General features: G+C 30.4%; 1 protein-coding gene across 3 annotated transcripts in view; it reads right to left on the bottom strand.

The window, feature by feature from the left end:
- The window catches only part of LOC111627657 (ubiquitin carboxyl-terminal hydrolase 36-like), an 88408-nt gene that overhangs the window by 27187 nt on the left and 43188 nt on the right, over positions 1-18033 (bottom strand). The window contains exons 9-10 of one of the 3 annotated variants that reach the window (XR_002757044.1): positions 7238-7347; positions 6620-6784 (exon numbers count right to left, since the gene is read on the bottom strand). Coding sequence is in view for 2 of the 3 variants with exons in the window: in XM_023371257.1 (XP_023227025.1) it covers positions 7238-7347 (110 nt within the window). In the remaining variant the exon portion in view is untranslated. Of the gene's footprint in view, positions 1-6619; positions 6785-7237; positions 7573-18033 lie in introns of those variants that run through there. The other 2 variants (XM_023371257.1, XM_023371256.1) reach the window with 2 other exon arrangements.

Genomic DNA, 18033 nt, shown 5'->3' on the forward strand with positions numbered 1-18033 from the left:
AAAGGGAAGATGAGTTTCTAAAAAGGATGAAGCTAGGTCTTGGGAGGACTCGAGGGGACATGCAGCAGGGTTTTGCCGATGAAGGCATCCAGCCAGAGTTTCAGTTGGAAGGTGATGTGTTGGTCCACAATAAACCAGGAAGGTATGGTTTATATATTTGGAAGCGGATATGTGTGGGTCAGAAAATGGGTGATGAAGTCGTTAGAGCGTTTCATGAATCAGGATTAGGGGGGCACTTGGGAGTGGAAAAGACATGTAATACCGTTGACAGGCATTACTACATACGGAGCATGCAATCAATAGCCCGAAAGATAGTGAGGAATTGTAGGACTTGTCAGAGATTCAACTTACACAAGGGTAAGGAGCCTTTCCAAGAAACGGAGTTAGCTAGCTTTCCGTTTCAAAAGATAGCTATAGACATAGTCGGACCACTCATGGTTACTCCTAGCGGAAATCGGTATATTTTATCTATAATTGACGTTTTCACCAGGTACTCTGAGGCTGTTCCTATTAAGGACCAGACCGCTAGGAACGTAGCTGATGCCATATTCCAACATGTGATATGCCGGTATGGTTGCCCTGAAATTATTGTTTCGGATCGGGGGGCTAATTTTACTTCCTCCACGTTTCAAGACTTGTGTGATGTTCTCCGAATCAAACATAACATCACTACTGCATACCGCCCGTGTGCAAATTCGGTCTGCGAGCGGTTTAATAAATCTATATGCAGTATTATAGCTAGGATCTCCAAAGGAAATAACGGGAAGTGGGATGAGCATCTTGCTCAGGCGGTGTTTGCCTATAATAACGCCACGCATACGTCTACCGGCGAATCCCCTGCCTTCCTCCTTTTCGGTTTCGACCCCAGGGTCCCTCAGGTCTTTCCTACGGGCCAGCCCACCTACAATCAATTGTCTGATTATCGGAGGGAATTATTAGAGAAGTTGAACACTGTTCGTAACCTGGCTTATTCACGGGGTAGGAGAAACAACTTAAAAAATAGAGAGCGGTGTAATATCAAAAGAAAGGGGCGTGTTTTCAGTGTTGGTGAAAGAGTGTGGCTGCTACGCAAACACCAGGGTAGAAGATTTGGAAAGTTCTCCCCTAAGTATTCGGGTCCCTTCCGCATTACGAGAATTTTAGGCCCAGTAACTGCAGAGTTGGGTGATGGTAGCGGAGGAAAAAAATGTATTGTACATTTTGATCGTTTGAAACCATATTGTTCATATGCTGTATGTAAAGGGCGAGGCCCTTACCGACCCAAGAGTGATGAATCTCCTAATAGGTCTGATGACGATGATGATGATGGAGAAGAGGAGATTACATTACCGTACGGAAGACCACCGATTGCACCCATCAGGATACCAGACGATGACGTACCACCCGAAAATCTTCCCGAATTGGATGACAGCCGTCAAGCTGCTCCTGCAAGCAATAACCGTTACCACCTTCGTAGCAGGAGAGTAGATTACTACAAACTCCATCATGGACTTTGAGCCTTCTCATTGGGGCGTATGTGGCTACACGCCTGTTTTTCTTTTATTAATATTATTATTATTATTATTAGTCCGTATAGTTTTAGTTTAATTTAAACTCTAGAACTTTCCTTCCTTCCGATTTCTTTGTTCCTTTGTCTCGGATTTCCAAGAATTCGCCTCACCCCTGACCCATCAGGGGGTAGCCTTAGACAAAAGACGAAAACGGGTCTGCGAGCGAGGAAAACAAAGGGTTTTTAGGCACTCTTAGGCCGGACTCGGAGAGAGAGAGACGTGTGGCAGAAGGCTCTGGAACAAAAGGTCGGAGGAGCGCTGCAGAAAGAGGCCGTAAGAAGCGCATTGATAGAAGAATTTAGTCGACGATTATAAGACAACGCCGAAACGGACCGAAACGGTTCTAAAAGGAAGAACAGCCGAGACGAGGAACTGTAGAGAACTACCAGGAAATTCGGGTACCCTCTGTCCTTTAATTCTTCTTATTTCCCCTTTCTATCTTTTCTATCTCTTAGTTTATTTTAGTTTTAAGTTAGTTTAAGTTTCCGCACGCAACTACTTTTGTCAAGAGATAGTTATCGGAAAAGTAACTACCAGTATATTGGTATATCCAGTCGCTCGGGATTTTGGAACGTTTGTAAGTAACAGCGGGAATCCGAACTCATTTTGTAAATATATTAATGTTAGCGCGAAATTAAACTTGTTTCATTGGTAAAACGTGTCTGTGTTTTCCTGTCCGCGCTATACATCTTCACACTTCATTAATGTTGGTTTGCATCAGGAATTGGCCCTTATCCCTTATTTGTTTGACCTGATAATGGACGTGTTGGTATGTGATGTGAAGTGTGAAGCTCTGTGGAGTATGCTATTTGCAGAATGCTGTGTGAACTTTCCCAAACCAAGGCTGAGAAGAAACTGGAAGATTGGAGGAAAGTTTTGGAAGAAAGGGGCATGAAGATTAGCAGAACTAAAACAGCTTATATGACTCTGAATGGTAGAGACAAGTGTAATATTAAAATCGAAAATGTGCCACTCCCTTTTGTTCCGAGTTTTAAATAGCTTGAGACATTTGTCAAGATGTGAGGAGGATTGAACTCGGAGGTGCAGCATAGAAATTAATGTGGATGGATGAACTGGAGAAAGCTGAGTGGTGTGTTATGCAACAAGAAAGTTAGCTGCAATCTGAAAGGAAAACTGTATAAATCAGTTGTTAGACCTGCAATGTTATATGGAGCTGAGCCATAGGCAATAACAAGAGCCCAAGAAAGAAAGATGGAGGTGGCAGATATGAGAATGTTGAGATGGATGTGTGTAGTGTCAAGGAAAGATACAATAAGAAACGAGTTTATTAGAGGTTCTGTTAAAGTGGGTCCCTTGAGCAGGAAGATGCAAGGATGCAGGTTGAGATGGTTTGGCCATGTAGAGTGAAGTAGTGAAAGAGGATCAGAAAACTGGTAGTGAAAGGAAGGAGGAAGAGAAGAAGACCATGGCTGCATTGGAAAGATAAGGTGGAGGAAGACTTGAATCAGAAGGGACTAATGGAGGAAACATTAGAAAAGGAAATGCCAACCCCATATAAACATGAGAAAAGACAAAGATAAAGAAGTGTTAAAAATTATAAGGACAAAACTAAATTTTGATATATTTCAAAAAATATATTATGAATTAATTTCCAATGAAGGCTAGTTATATGATACAGTAAAAAAATAAATAAAGGTTCTTTAATTCTTTCACATTTTATATAAATTGATACTCTACTTGTCTACTAATAGTGAAATTTCAATGAAAATATTAAAGACTATAGATGAAACAGCTCTTGCTTACTTGGAAGAATTATTCAGTCTCATGTATAATACAAGACAATGGCTAAGAAAACTAAATAATTCAATATTTTCTCCTCTCTTAAAATCAACAATAAAAGTTACAGCATATAAAATAATTAACTTTTATAAATCAAGATTAAATTTCTATTCAAGATTTATTCTAGGGAGATAAAGTACGAAATAAAGGGAGATATAGCACTCATTTAGAATAGATTTAAAAAAGTATAAAGAAAGTCCTTTTTAATCTCATCAGTGAAACATTGGAATTATAAGGATATTATAAGGATGATATATGGATGTAGACATAAATCTGTTTTCATAACAAAGCAAAGTTTTTGATATAATGAAATATGTGAAAGTAGTTAATAGTCTAAAAAATTTTGGACTCTATTCCAAAGATTTAAGACTTACTAAAAATTATGATAAAATCAATCTGTAAGAATACAAATAATGTTGACCTAAACTAATAATTTTTACCCAATAAAAATATGGCAGATGTGAGTCTTGCTGCAGTTCTCTTTAATTTATTAGGTTAATACAAAAGTTTCTGAAATTTTCTAGTTTTATAGTATAACATTTATTTAAAAAACAAAAAATAGTTTATTCAAGAAAATAATTGCCATTATATTCAAGCGCCTTTTTCCATTAATTGGGCAGTTCACGGATTTATGCTGAATAAAACTTAGTCATTTTGACTCAAATAACTCTGCAAGTACAATTTTCATATCATTAGTGAACTGCTTTCCATCCAATAAGTGTTGTGTGGAGTGAAAGAGATGGAAACTGGATGGTGCAATTTCTGGGCTATATGGAGGTGAGGGAGCCAAGCTAAGCTTGCCTCCCTCCGAGCTAAGATTCCTCCAAGCTAAGCTCATCCTTGCCAATCAATTTTGATGCATGTAGTCTTGGTGTTGTCATGAAGAAAGTATAAAATATTCATCTGTGGACAAACTGTGATAATCACAATCAAATGGCTTGTCATTTCTCATGTAGTCAGGCATGGGTTGGCTTCTGCCAGTTACCACAGCTTGTTGTCCAATAGGACAGAAAGACATCCCGAGTGCAGCTTTATCTTCAACTTCATATTGCCTAGATTTAAATTTACTGAACCAATCACAAATTGTAGACTTGGTGATTACTTTCTTGCCAACTGATTGCACCATACAGCAATAAGATTACAGTTACCTATTTTATATAAAATCAAGTGAATATGTGCAAATTTTGTCACAAGAAAGCATTGACAAACTTGACATATTTAAAAAGTTGGTAATGCCACACAGAATATATTTTCACTTAAGCCTGTGCACCTCAATACTCTTCATTTACTTACCCCACAAAAAATTCTAAATGTCATTTGTCAAAGCACAATTTTGAATAATCTAGAGAGGTCTAGGAAATTCCATAAATTTTTGCATCAACCTAATATACTGAATCCATCTTCGGGAAACAAAATATCAAGAATATTGCTATAGATACAAAATTTTATAACAGCTTCAAGTTTACTGACGACAGCAACACTAGTAATCAATACAGAGGGCTTGAAAAAAAGTTGATAAAAAAAATTAATTAAAATAATAGTGAAGATAAGCTTAAGCAACTTGTAAGCTTTGGAGAGAAAGTGGGAGGAAATACTAAAAATAAGTATTAAGATTAATCTCGGTGAACTTTATATGCTCAGAACAACTCATCATAGCAAATGAAGATGTAAAGATTAGATCAGAAGATTGAAATTGTCAAAAATCATTTTGTTAATTTAGAAAAATTCAGATGTAAAATTCTAAAGTACCATGTTTAATCACCTTTAAAATATGGACATTTGATTTAAAAATTATTAACCCTTTCCAGTCAGATGGGTCCATATAGACCTCTTACAATTACATTATATTTAAAGTCATCCACAAATGCCTATTGTGTCATAAAGCACCATTATATTTCAGCATATCTTCTCGCTAATAGAGTGCAGCACAGATTCAATTGCATTAATGAGTAGAGTTTTATTCTTTGTTTACAGGTGAATGTCTGATGTAGTTGAAAGTGCCATTATGTACTTGTATTTAACATTAATTTTGAAATAAGCTAATTGAGCTTTTGTTTTATTAAAATTATATATTGTTTATATGGATGAGAGCAATCAAGAACATCATGTTAGCATGTATACAGTGTATTAGTTTCTGTTTTATGAGGTTAGAAATACCTAGGTCCATTTGGACCCAGTGGGATAATATGATACAGAGCATTATTGAATTATGTAAAATTACATGAATAAATATTCTATGCATATTTATTAATAATTTCATTTCAGATGTCTATATTATTAGAAAAAGATATTGTTGATGTATTGCTGCATGGAAATTCTCAGAAGACGAGGAATTACAGGAGTTTTCAGATCTGGAAGAATATGAAAACAATGTTTTGACAAGTGCACAAAACATAATTAAAAACCTGGCTGCAGTGAATGAAGAACCTGATAAGGCATTAGATGCAGCTAAATTTGTTAATTTAATTGCAAACACTGAAACTGATACAAATGAAAACTTTGTCAATTTAAATGACATTCCATTAGCTCAAAGATTACGTACGTTACAAAATAGAAAAACAAAGAAGTCTATAAAGTGGAAAGCTAAAGATATTGAGTATTTTCAACTTGATGAATGTAACATCATTTTCCCAAATCCTCGATGTTATATGACACCTCTGTAATATTTCAAATTATTTTTCACTGATCAAATGTTTGAAACTATTGCAGAACAGACAAATTTGTATGCCACTCAAAAGACAGTGAGCAGCATAAATACAAATGCCTCTGAAATGAAACAATTTTTCAATATACACATTATGAGTGGAGTAATACAAGTACCTTCTTATCGATTCTATTGGAGTCAACACAGCAAAATTGAAAAAATTGCAAAGATTATGTCAAGATGCAGGTTTGATAAACTGAGAACATACATTCACATAATTGCATTTGCTGACTTGACTATTCCTACTGGGTCCATATAGACCCACTAAAAAATCTGAATCAATAATAAAAAAATAATTACAAAACTTATATTCTAGTGTTAATAAAGATATATAAACTTCAAAATTAATGATGGTAATTTTTTAACTTAAACACTTTTAATTCAGGCTGGAAAGGGTTAAAAACTGAAAGAATTTGAAATATAATTATGTAGTAAAGTATTGTAGACTTCATTAAAATTTTTGTCATTATGATATTCAATCATTAAAGTTAGAAGAACCATAACAGCTAACAATAAAAAAGATAAAATTATATAACTTGACCATATACAGAGATATGACACTTACAAAAACATCTTTTGGAGAGCCTGATGGAAAAAAATATATATGTGGAAGAAGAAGAAGATGACAAGCCACTTGTTGGGATAATATTAAGGATTAAATTAGACTCAGTTATCAGCAATGCCTAATAGATCCTTGGAAGGATTTGTACATCAATTTCCTGGAAGATATCTGAGAGAGAGAGAAATTTTGGAAATCACACTTTTAAATTTATCAACTAAATATGAATTTTAATTATTAATTAAAAATTTATAACGAAACAGGTAAATTAATCTGAAATCTCATATTTGGTACAAGTTTTCTCCAAAACCTTCAATTTCTAAAGATTGATACATCAAAAAATAAGTGATCAGTTTAATAAAATTATGTGATATGGGATGTCATTAATTTTTTTCATGATAAACATTTGGAAACATTTAAAATCTATTCAAGTTTTCATTTAGATCAAAAAATTAATTTGTCTTGATAGATTTGAAGAGATATACATATAGGAATAGTATGCTTAAATGTATGTAATTTTAAACATTTAATGATGAAAATGTTAAAAATGTTTAAGATGACCATTTTTATAAAAATTAAATATATGAATATATATTTGTATTTAATAATCTTTATATAACATACCTTTCCTCTATCATATTCTTCATTATAGTCATCATAATGGTCCCTCTTCTGCAAGCTATCCTCCATCACTTCTCTTTCTAAATGACTCCTGTTGCCATCCCAAGAATTCACTGCAAGTTAGACATACACACTTGTCGGATTCAACTCCTTCTTCAGAGTTACTTGTTCCAAAGTTTCTTGGCAGACCCAACTTAAGGGTGCACATAGATTTGCATTGCCTCTGCTCATAATCTTCACTGCTGCTGATTGCATTATATATCATACAGAGGTCAGATTCGGAGCAAGAGTTCCTAACTTGCACCCCATTTCTTTCTTAATGGGTCTCACTTTAGTGACTGCCAAGTTTCAATAAAAACTACTGTATATTTAAAACTATATATAATTTAAGAAATAAATATTGCACAACCTTATCATTTAATTGACTTTAAAAATTCCAAATATATCTCATTATATGATTTTCTTGTCTTTTTTTCAATAATTGAGATGTGACAAATTACTATTACAGTAATTTTAACAAATTTCACGATTATAAATATGCTATAGTAATTATTTTCAGATATATCCAAATATATAAAACAGAATAAATTTTTGTATATCTTAAAACTAATACTGTTGGTAATGAATTTTCATGTCAAATTACCCAATCAAAAACTATGAATTTTCATGAAGTAATATTACTACTTAAATACTTATTTGTATAAATTTCTTTTATATTTATCAGAACTGTTACTAGGATAATTAATATTGTATGAAAACCATATAAAGAAATTATATCATAATAGCCTACTTAAAGAATAAGTTTCCTTACATTAAAGTAGAGAATCTATAGGAATTGCATTTGTATTTTTATTAACTTTTAGAATAATTTAAGCATTAGTCAAAAGAAAAATAACTTCCAAGATTTGTAGCTTTTTGAATCATATGTATACTGTGCATGTCTGAAAAATAAATATTACAGTATTTTGAGTAATGATTCTGTGCAAAACAATGGTTCTGCAGGTTATTCAATCAATCTTAACATAGTATAGTCATATACTGTATCATTTTCAGTCTGTTTAGCTCTGAAAACTTCTCTGTGTATCCAGATACAAAATTGTTTTTACTCCTCAGGCTACAAAGGAAATTTGTGTAGCAAAACCAATCAAACAGCTTTCTCTTCAGCCAATTTTGTCTTGAACTAATTAAGGTAGTTTAGGCCAATCTCATGTTTAAAGAATTAGAGCATGTATGAACAAATTAAAAGCATATAGCAACATACACCAGTAAAAAATACTAGCAATGTCTGCAATGTTCAGATTACTTATAAAATTTTGCAAAAAACAAAAAAATTTTGGTAATCTTCCATTCTGATACTCTGTCACTACTCAGATTTTGTGCGCGCCAGATTAATAAATATAATAATAAATGTTAAAACATTGATAAAAATCTGAGATTTTCTTTTTGATAGATAAATGAATGAAGCAAGCACAAACAACAATTTATTTACTGTTGTCTGTATGATCACTCATTTTACTATTCTCATTTTGCAAAATTGCAATGAGAATCAAGTTTATGTGAAAATAAATCATATTATATATTCTGCTTTCACTTTTGCTACTATCTATCTATAGGAACCAAGCATAGAGTTCTCTGCAACAAATAGCAGCAAAGTAACAGATTCTTCAAATAAAATGCATGTAATTGATATTACGGATATTATTTATTAATTAAGTTTTTTTAACTTTACTTTAACATTTATTATTACACTATTATTATTAGTAATTGATAAAATTTTTGTACTTTTATAGGCATTTGCATATTCCTCATATAAAGTTTATGAGATTTACTCTCAATATTCTATTTTTCATTTCACTTATTTTATAAGTATAGTACATCTATAATGAATTATAACAGAAAAGCAATGTTTTAACGTTTAATATGGTATTTTCTAAACTGCATATTAGTCATGCTTTCAACAGCTGTTGCAGAGGTTCAAGATATATGGCATGGTGGATTATGCAAAGGTTTTATTTCTATTCTAGAAATTTTTTGCTTGATATAATTCCACTGTACGTTGTCTCATTAAATTATGGTAATTAATAAAAGAAAATAAATGATAATCTCTGCTTAAAACTTCTGATCAAAAATAATTTCATATTTAAATTTGTTTAAACTTAAATACAGTGCTCCACAAAAGTATAGAACCGCTCAAAAAATTGGTCTTTTAAGGTCAGAACATGCACTAATAGATAGAAACAGATTTTTTTACATGTAATTCAGCACCTAACTTATAATAACATAATTTTAGAAAACTAATTTGTGGCTGACTGCAAAATAGCAAGGAAGTCAATTTACATACTGTATAGAACTGCCATTTTTCTCACAAGTTTAAAGTGTGAAAGTATTTTTTTTTCATCATTCCTCATGGTACCTATTTAACAGACTTTAAAAAGAGACAAATTATAGCTTTGAGAAGCACTGAATTAAGTCAACAGCATCAAATGTTCAAAAAAGGTCATTCAGCATTATTTGTGAAATCCTGCATATTATGGACCAAAGTGTAAAAGTGGATGTCTTTTACAAGCTTATCCTGCAAGACTGCAGATGAATTATTAATGCAGCTTCTAATTCCACAGTGTCCACGCATAAAATTTGGGACGATTTGGGTATTTAAGTACATCACAAAACTGTTCAAAGACATGGCAACAACGACATTGTTTGGTCTTGAATGAGAAGCACCCTGCTTCTTAAGCTGAGCACAAAGCTGCCCAACTCAATTTTGCTAGGAAAAATATGGCCATTCAATGGAATAAGGTAAGTTTTTTTTGTTTTGTTTAGACCTATCATATTAGACTTATAGTTTTGTTTAAACCTATAGACTTTTTATCATATATTTATAGATGATCTTTTTGGATGAGAAAAAGTTTAATTTGAATGGGTCAGATGGTATAGCGTTCTACTGGTGTGATTTACAAAAAAAATCTCAAGTACTTTTTGCAAAGGAACTTCGGTGGTGGGAGTGTTATGGTTTGGAGTGCTTTATCTGCACTGAGAAAATTGGATTTGGCATTCATTACCTGTCACATGAACAGTGCCGACTATCAACAAGCTCTGGAGAACAAATTGCTGCCATACAAACATAGATTCAGAAGAATTCCTCTTATTTTTCAACAGGGCAATGCATCTATCCATGTATCACAAGATACAAATCAGTGGTTTAAAAATAAATGAATTGGCCAGTTCGTTCTCCTAATTGCAACACTATAGAAAATGTTTGGGGGATCTTGGTTGACCAAATTTATGACCAGTATGCCAACATTGATCACTTAAAACAAGCAATTGCCACTGCTTGGAACTCTCTTGAGGCATCGATCATAAAAAACCTTGTTGATAGCATGCCAAATCGCATTTTCAATGTTATCAGTAAAGATGTGCAAATAAATTACTAAATTAAACTATTTTGTAGTATATAATTCTTTTTACTTTCATTTATTAGTCGATTCTATACTTTTGTGGTGTTTAAAATCAGTTTTTTTACAATTTCTGCTGTTTGCTGCAATATAGGAAACTATGAGTTTCAACAAATTATGTTTTCATAAATCCTGAACAATATCAGAAAGGTAGCTACATATGTGTAATTCCTAACCTTCGTATAGTAAATTTGCAGCAGTTCTATACTTTTGTGGTGCACTGTATAAACTGATTTTTGTTCAATCCTTAATATTCTAAGTTTTTCTGTTAAAAATATTTTATATTCAATTTAATTATGTAATAAGCCTATAATTACAACAGAAATCAAAATGAGCAAAAATTATTGTGACATCTTCACAATGCTGTGTTACAATTTTTAATCATATTTTTAATTTATTTTAAAATATCAATATATCCTCTTGATCTCAAATTAGTAGTGTCATCATACTTTTTCTGTTATCAACAGAGTCATGTCGGTCATCTACATAACTCCATTCTGGGGAAAATTTTTGAATTAAAATCATATGACTTCCGGTATAGATCAGAAGTTTGTATCTAGTTAATTGGGGCCTCCTGCCCCTAAGCTTTCCATATCTGGTCTCGACGTTCATCTGTTACCATTCTCAAGATTAAGGAAGAACAGTCAAACAAAGACTGATGACAGTGGGAATTTATAGGTTTACTATTTTTTCAAACTGTAGCCCAACAATGATTAAACATACATGTCATTGACTGTTTTTTTTCACATTCTTTTCAAGAGAGATTAAAAAAGTAAAACAAATAACATTCTAAGTCTTAAATTCAAGACAAAATATAGGGAAATGACTGAGAAAGTTTTTTGTATTTTCTAAACTATTAAGTCTATTAAAAAGAATAAATTTGCCTTAGTTACATTGAACATAACAATAATTTTTTAAATTTTACATTTGAAATAATTTTTTAGTTAATTTTTGTAAGACCACTAACGAATTTTATATTTTTGAAACTTAAAATTTTTATTTATCACTTAATTATTAAATTCAAAATATTAAAAAGTTCTTGGTTGCAATGTCTTAAATCTTCAAACAGAGAATTGAAATAAAATATAAAAGAAATGCTTTCGCGTTTTGGTTTTCAACTTAATTATACCGAAATAAACAAGTTTTTTAGATTAATAGTCTTATTATTTACAAATTTGAACATAATTTTTACAAATGCAATTACCATCTTAAATACTATTAAATTTTAAATATATTGAAGAGCTCAGAGCAAAAACTGCTAAAACAAAATTTAAAACTTATTAAAGAAAATGTTAAAAACATTTATATGAATTTTACCTTTTGTATATTTCAATTTAAATTGTAATCTTTGTAGCTCTTTTCACTAAAACTGTTTTCTTATTCTTTTGCAATATTCACTAAATTATACAATTTTTTAAATTTATTTTTATTACAGTATTACTCCAAGCTGTTCAAATAACTATAAATAATAAAATAACATTATGTATTATAAATTAGGCTAGAATTCATTCATCTCTGCAAATGTGTACAAAGTTGTTAAAGAAATTTGGTTCTGTTTTTTGTTAGTGCCTAATAATTTATAAATAAATTTAAATTATAATTCATATATTTATTAAAGCTATGTTTTTTTATTGTAATATCAAATTTTATTGTAGTAAATAAACTACCCAAACAAAATAAATCCAAGATAAAAGTTTCTTACTTATCACCTACTAGAACAGTCCATTTTCCTCCATAAAAAGATACCAAACTTCACTTTTGATTTATTGTTGCAATAAATACAAAAGTTTTTTGTTATAATATTCAGTAATACAATACATATTTAGCAATTCTATGTTTGTTTGTATTTGTAATTAATCTACCAAGTCTTATTTTTAATTTGATTTATTTCTATCTGTGCATGTGAAATTCATTAGATACTGAATTATGTGACAGAAATTCAAAAATAAAAATTTGATGGAACAATTTAAGTGAAAAGCTTAACATATAGTTATACTTTATACAGTTATGAAAAAACAAACTGTTATTCTTATTTCATTTTCCTCTCCTTTGAAACTTTATTTCTAATTATCAACAAAAAATTATCTGATTAATTTTTCCATAAATCGAAATAGTAGTAATTGAGTTCATTGAATTTAAGATATTTTAGCTCAGACATGATGTTCTGAGAATCGTATTATTCCTTTTTCATTCTTCTTTAATTTAAACCATTACTAAATTTACTACTGTAAATTAATTTTTAAAAATGTAATAAAACTCAATAATTTCAAATAGCAATTAATCCATATTCAGATAAATATTTCATTGGTTTAACCACTAATATCTAAGTGACTTAAAAAAACTTAAGAAATATCCTAGAATTTCAATTTCAATTATATAATTTTCAGCTGTCTGCCAGTGAAATTCAGATCAAAGTTAAAATTAAACTTTCTATATTAGTTAAAGAAAGAAAAAATAAATAAAAAAACTATTATCTTATTTCTTTTATATTAAAAGTTGAAAATTTTTGCTTATAATAAATTATAAATTTGTCTACTGATTATGCAGGATGTCATCATATTTAATACGTTACCTGTATAAATTTTACAAGGTCTCTGCATTGTAACAGAATGGTGTAAACTCAAAGAATAACTGACAATACAATAACAGTTACGTGTAAATTTACAAAAAATGAAATAAGAAGTTAAACTGGTAAGTTGTCTTTACAAAATGACTTATGAAGAGAAAAACTGCTAATTAATTAATAATGACATATACTGTAATTATAAACATATACATTTCACAATTGAACAATGATACATTAAGATAAATAAAAGAATAAAGAATTGTAAATGATGTGTGTCAGTTTTTGAATATGATAACAATAAAATACGGTTATCTTTGCTTAATTATAATTTTAAAATTTTAATTTAAAATAACTCAAATTTTTCAATTATGAAATAAGAAAGTGTTTACATTTGCATAATAGATGAAATTCTAAGCCTAATTATTGTTGTTAAAACTCTATTTAAAATTAAACAACTTTTATAATATTTTGCAACTAGTCATACATAATTTTAAAAATTGCACTTTTTTTGATAGAAAAATTCTATTGTTTACAGATTATACTTGTCCTTCCTGAAATATGGAATTTATTTTACCAAAAAATCACAAAACACAAGGAAAATATATCTTTTTAATTTGCTGATTCACAGATGATACCATAAATCATTACAAATGTGATTCATGTGATTCTAAGTAAAATAATTATTTGTGCAAAATTTACTGCCATTTTGAGTTTTAAACATTGCTTTTTCAAGATGAATCAACCTAGGCATTCAATTCTTCTTTCCTCAAAAAAGCTTCATGCAATTATACATTTAGGAAAACCTGGCTCAAGTGAATGAAATGAATTCAAAACTTGATTAACTCGTGATGATGATGATGATATTTGTTTGGCTCATTCCATCATTTGCCAAATCTCATTTAGTGTTAAATACATTGAAATTAAAACATTTACAAGGCATGCCAATTGCAATAAGCATGAAAAAAGAATTGCATTTCATTTACTTTCTTCCTCCCCTGGTCATCGCATAAACCAATGAAGTAGTTTCCAAACATGCAGCCCCTAAGGGACACAATGGGATAGTTTTTTGAGTAAAAGGGAATTAATTAGTTTTAATTTCTTTGGGGATAGTGTTACAATATTAACTTTCTCTCAAATAAAAGTACAAATTTGTTTTGTAGTACACAATAAAACCATGCGTATCCACATATAAATAGAGAATTTTCAAGTTTCTTTCAAAAGACTGATTTTAGCTTTCCCAATCGTTTTACATTCTTAAGCTTAATGTTTATTAATTAATGAACGTACTGTGCTCATAATGTAAATCGTTAATTTTTCTAAACAAAAACAAACTTTAGAAACTATTCAAAAGAATCAGAATCTTATCAAAATTATGAGTTTTTGGCAAAATCAAAATTGGAATTGGGTGAAATTTTGGTATTGTCCCATCCCATCACTAATTTCTCTACAAAATCTTTTACTGAAATAATTTTTTTGTACAAAGAAATAATGATTTTGTATTTGAGTACTACAGAAACAATTTTCAAACTATCTTCAAAAAGTCAAAAACTTTTCAAAAGAAAGAAAGAAAACCAATTTCAGTAATTTAGTTATAAAGCAATAAATGAGAAAGGCAGGTTCTAAATACAGAAATCTGAAAACAGGATGGTAGAATATTGGAAAGATTAAAAGTTAAAATCACAGACAAGTCAAGCTCAGAAAGCATATGATCAGAATATAAATATCAGTTTAAATAAGGCATTGTTATTCAGGGGTGAGGAATATTTTCAGACTCAAAAATTCCCAAACATACACAGAACTCTGGATTATATTTCTTTCATAATGTTTTACTTTACAAGTGATAAAAATGTAATTATATAAAAGATTCTCATGTAATCAGTTTCTAATCATTTGAATTGAAGGATCCTCTTTTTTCATCAAATTTAATTTCTCTTGCAGTTTTCTTTGGGTCTCTAGTTGCAGCACTTACAATCAACCTATCTTGATGAGTAAATATTGTCTGCTTTCTCTCACTCCCTTGATTTTCTTAATAGATCTACTTTCTATTTCTTTATAATTTTTAAACTCCTTTAACAAATAAATTATGCTATTTATCAACTACACAAAATGATTGCAAGTGTTTATAACTTTTCACAACTTCCATTCTCTGGATAACTCTTAAATCTGATGCAGACCTATGAAAAGGGGTTATAAATGTTCTTTTAAAAAATTAGTGTTGCTGAAAAAAGTATTTAAGCTGTTGTTCATTTTTTCATTATAATTAAACATACTAAATATTAAAAATAATTTTATATAATATTTTTTTAATTAAAATATAATTTGTTTATATTTTAAACTGTTTTGCTGACATTAAATATTTTTGTTGACCGCCAGCTTGCTTCAATTTAAAACTGCCAGCCAAATCAACCCGATACTGGGCAGGTGGCAACCCTAATGTCATCCTATTTCCCCTAAAATGGAGACAGTATCCAACTGAATGCAATGTCTCACCACTCAGACTACACGACAGACATCACCTCATGTATGGAGCATTGCATTCTCTCTGATTTGTTGATGTGAAAGCTTCCAATAAACTAATACTTAATTGTTAATATCATAATTTTAAAAATTTTTAATCTTTGAATGAAACAAGTAATTAAGTTTCTTGTTAAATATGGAAGAATCGTTTTAAGAATTGGAAATTATGGCAAAATTTGCTTGATTCCAATTTGAAAAATGCCAGATTTTTCTGATTCCAATAAATCATCCCATCACTAACAGAAACCATTTCTTAGCATAGAAACCAACCTTAATGGTGACTTCAGTTATATTGTATATTTACAATTTATTTCAATTATATATACTTATTAATTTTGAGATGGTGCCTATGTCTACCTCTAATATCAAATTACTTATTATTAATAGTAGCAAAACATAGCCTGATTAATTATGGTAATTGTTTGGTTTTTAATTTATTTCAAATGTATTAGCTTAAAAGAAAAATCACAAAAAAAAATTGATGCACCTTAAAGCAACAGTGTATATACAGTCTGTTAAGAAATCATAAGACCATTACAATTTTTTAGTTTTCTCAAAACTAACAATGTTTAAGATCAATATTATTCCCCCCAAAACAAGTACAATAAATAATTAAGTTTTGAACAATCAGTTCAACAATTTCAACAAATTTTAGTTATTAGTTTTGCAAAAAATCAAAATTTAGTTATTAGTTTTGCAAAAGTCAAATTTTCCTTTAAAAAAATTAGTGTTGCTAAAATTTATTATAACACCACCATGAAAACAATTATTATATTAAAAAGTAATTTTTTTGTTGATTAATAGTTGATTTCTGCTCCATTTCTTATCACTTTAAATAGCCTGTTTGGCATTGATTCTACCAATTTTTTCAGTAGGTTGTTGTCAATATTATTCTATTGGCACATAATTTCAAATTCAAATTCTGGAACACTTAAAAATTGGCAATTGTTTGCATATACCTTCTGACTTAAAATCTGCTAAAAGTTTTCAAAGGGATTTAAGTCAGGACTTCTTGATGGCCAGGGTAAAACATTTTCTTTCCCTTAAACCAGTCTTGAGTTGCCTTTGAGTTATGGCAGGTGGCACTGTCTTGTTCGTAGTACTGTTTTCTTCATCTAAAATGTGATCTAAATGGAAGCACATGTTCTTCCATTAACACTTAATAATTTTCATATTTTAATTTAATGCTAACTTTAATAAGAAAAAGGTTAGCATCCTAACAGAATGATCCCCAAACCATGACAGTGTCTCCACACATTTGTCTACTAAAATAATTGCTGAAGTGCCTTGCACAAATCATGCCAATATGCATTATTTCCATCTGGGTTGTCAAGATTAAACTTCTCATCAGAAAACACCACACTGATCCAGGATATATACTTCTTGGCCTATTGTAATCTTGCTTGTTTATGTGAATCAGTCTGTTTGGAATTATCCTTTAGTTTTATGTCACTTGCATTCTTGTTTTTCCTTAATATTTTCCAAACAATTACATGTGAAACTTTTGCCCCAATTTCATATGAAATCTCTCTTGTGGACATGTCCTGTTGAGTTACCAGACAAAAAACACATCTGTAATCAAATGAGGACAGTGATTTTTTTCAACCAAATGTCTTGTTCTGTACATAATTTTCCATTTTTTCCCAAAACATGATGAATTACTGTTTTTGGACCTATTAATTAAGGAGACCACTATGGCCTCTTCTGAGTAACCAGCCTAAGCATAATAATAAATTTTCTGGATTTTTTTCTCTTCCCAATTCATTTTCTCCTGGCATAATATTTAACCACAACCACACAAAAATAAACTTAAGAAAACCCATTAAAATTAGTCATGTGACATCATTGAAAACCAATGTGGGTGATAAAAATTTTTCTTAACGGAAGAGATTAAATCATTTTCTCATGGTGGTCTTATAATTTATTAACAGTGAAAATTTGACTTTATAAGACCACAATGAAAACAAATATGGTATCGATTCTACCAATTTTTTCAGTAGGTTGTTGTCAATATTATTCTTATGCCATTGGTGCATAATTTCACATTCAAGTTCTCAAACACTTGAAAATTGGCAATTGTTTGCATATACCTTCTGACTTAAAATCTGCTAAAAGTTTTCAAAGGGATTTAAGTCAGGACTTCTTGATGGCCAGGGTAAAACATTTTCTTTCCCTTAAACCAGTCTTGAGTTGCCTTTGAGTTATGGCAGGTGGCACTGTCTTGTTCGTAGTACTGTTTTCTTCATCTAAAATGTGATCTAAAT

The sequence above is a fragment of the Centruroides sculpturatus genome, unplaced genomic scaffold, assembly GCF_000671375.1.
Source record: "Centruroides sculpturatus isolate CEXI.00-Female unplaced genomic scaffold, Cexi_2.0 scaffold255, whole genome shotgun sequence".
NCBI classification, from domain to species: Eukaryota; Metazoa; Arthropoda; class Arachnida; order Scorpiones; family Buthidae; genus Centruroides; species Centruroides sculpturatus.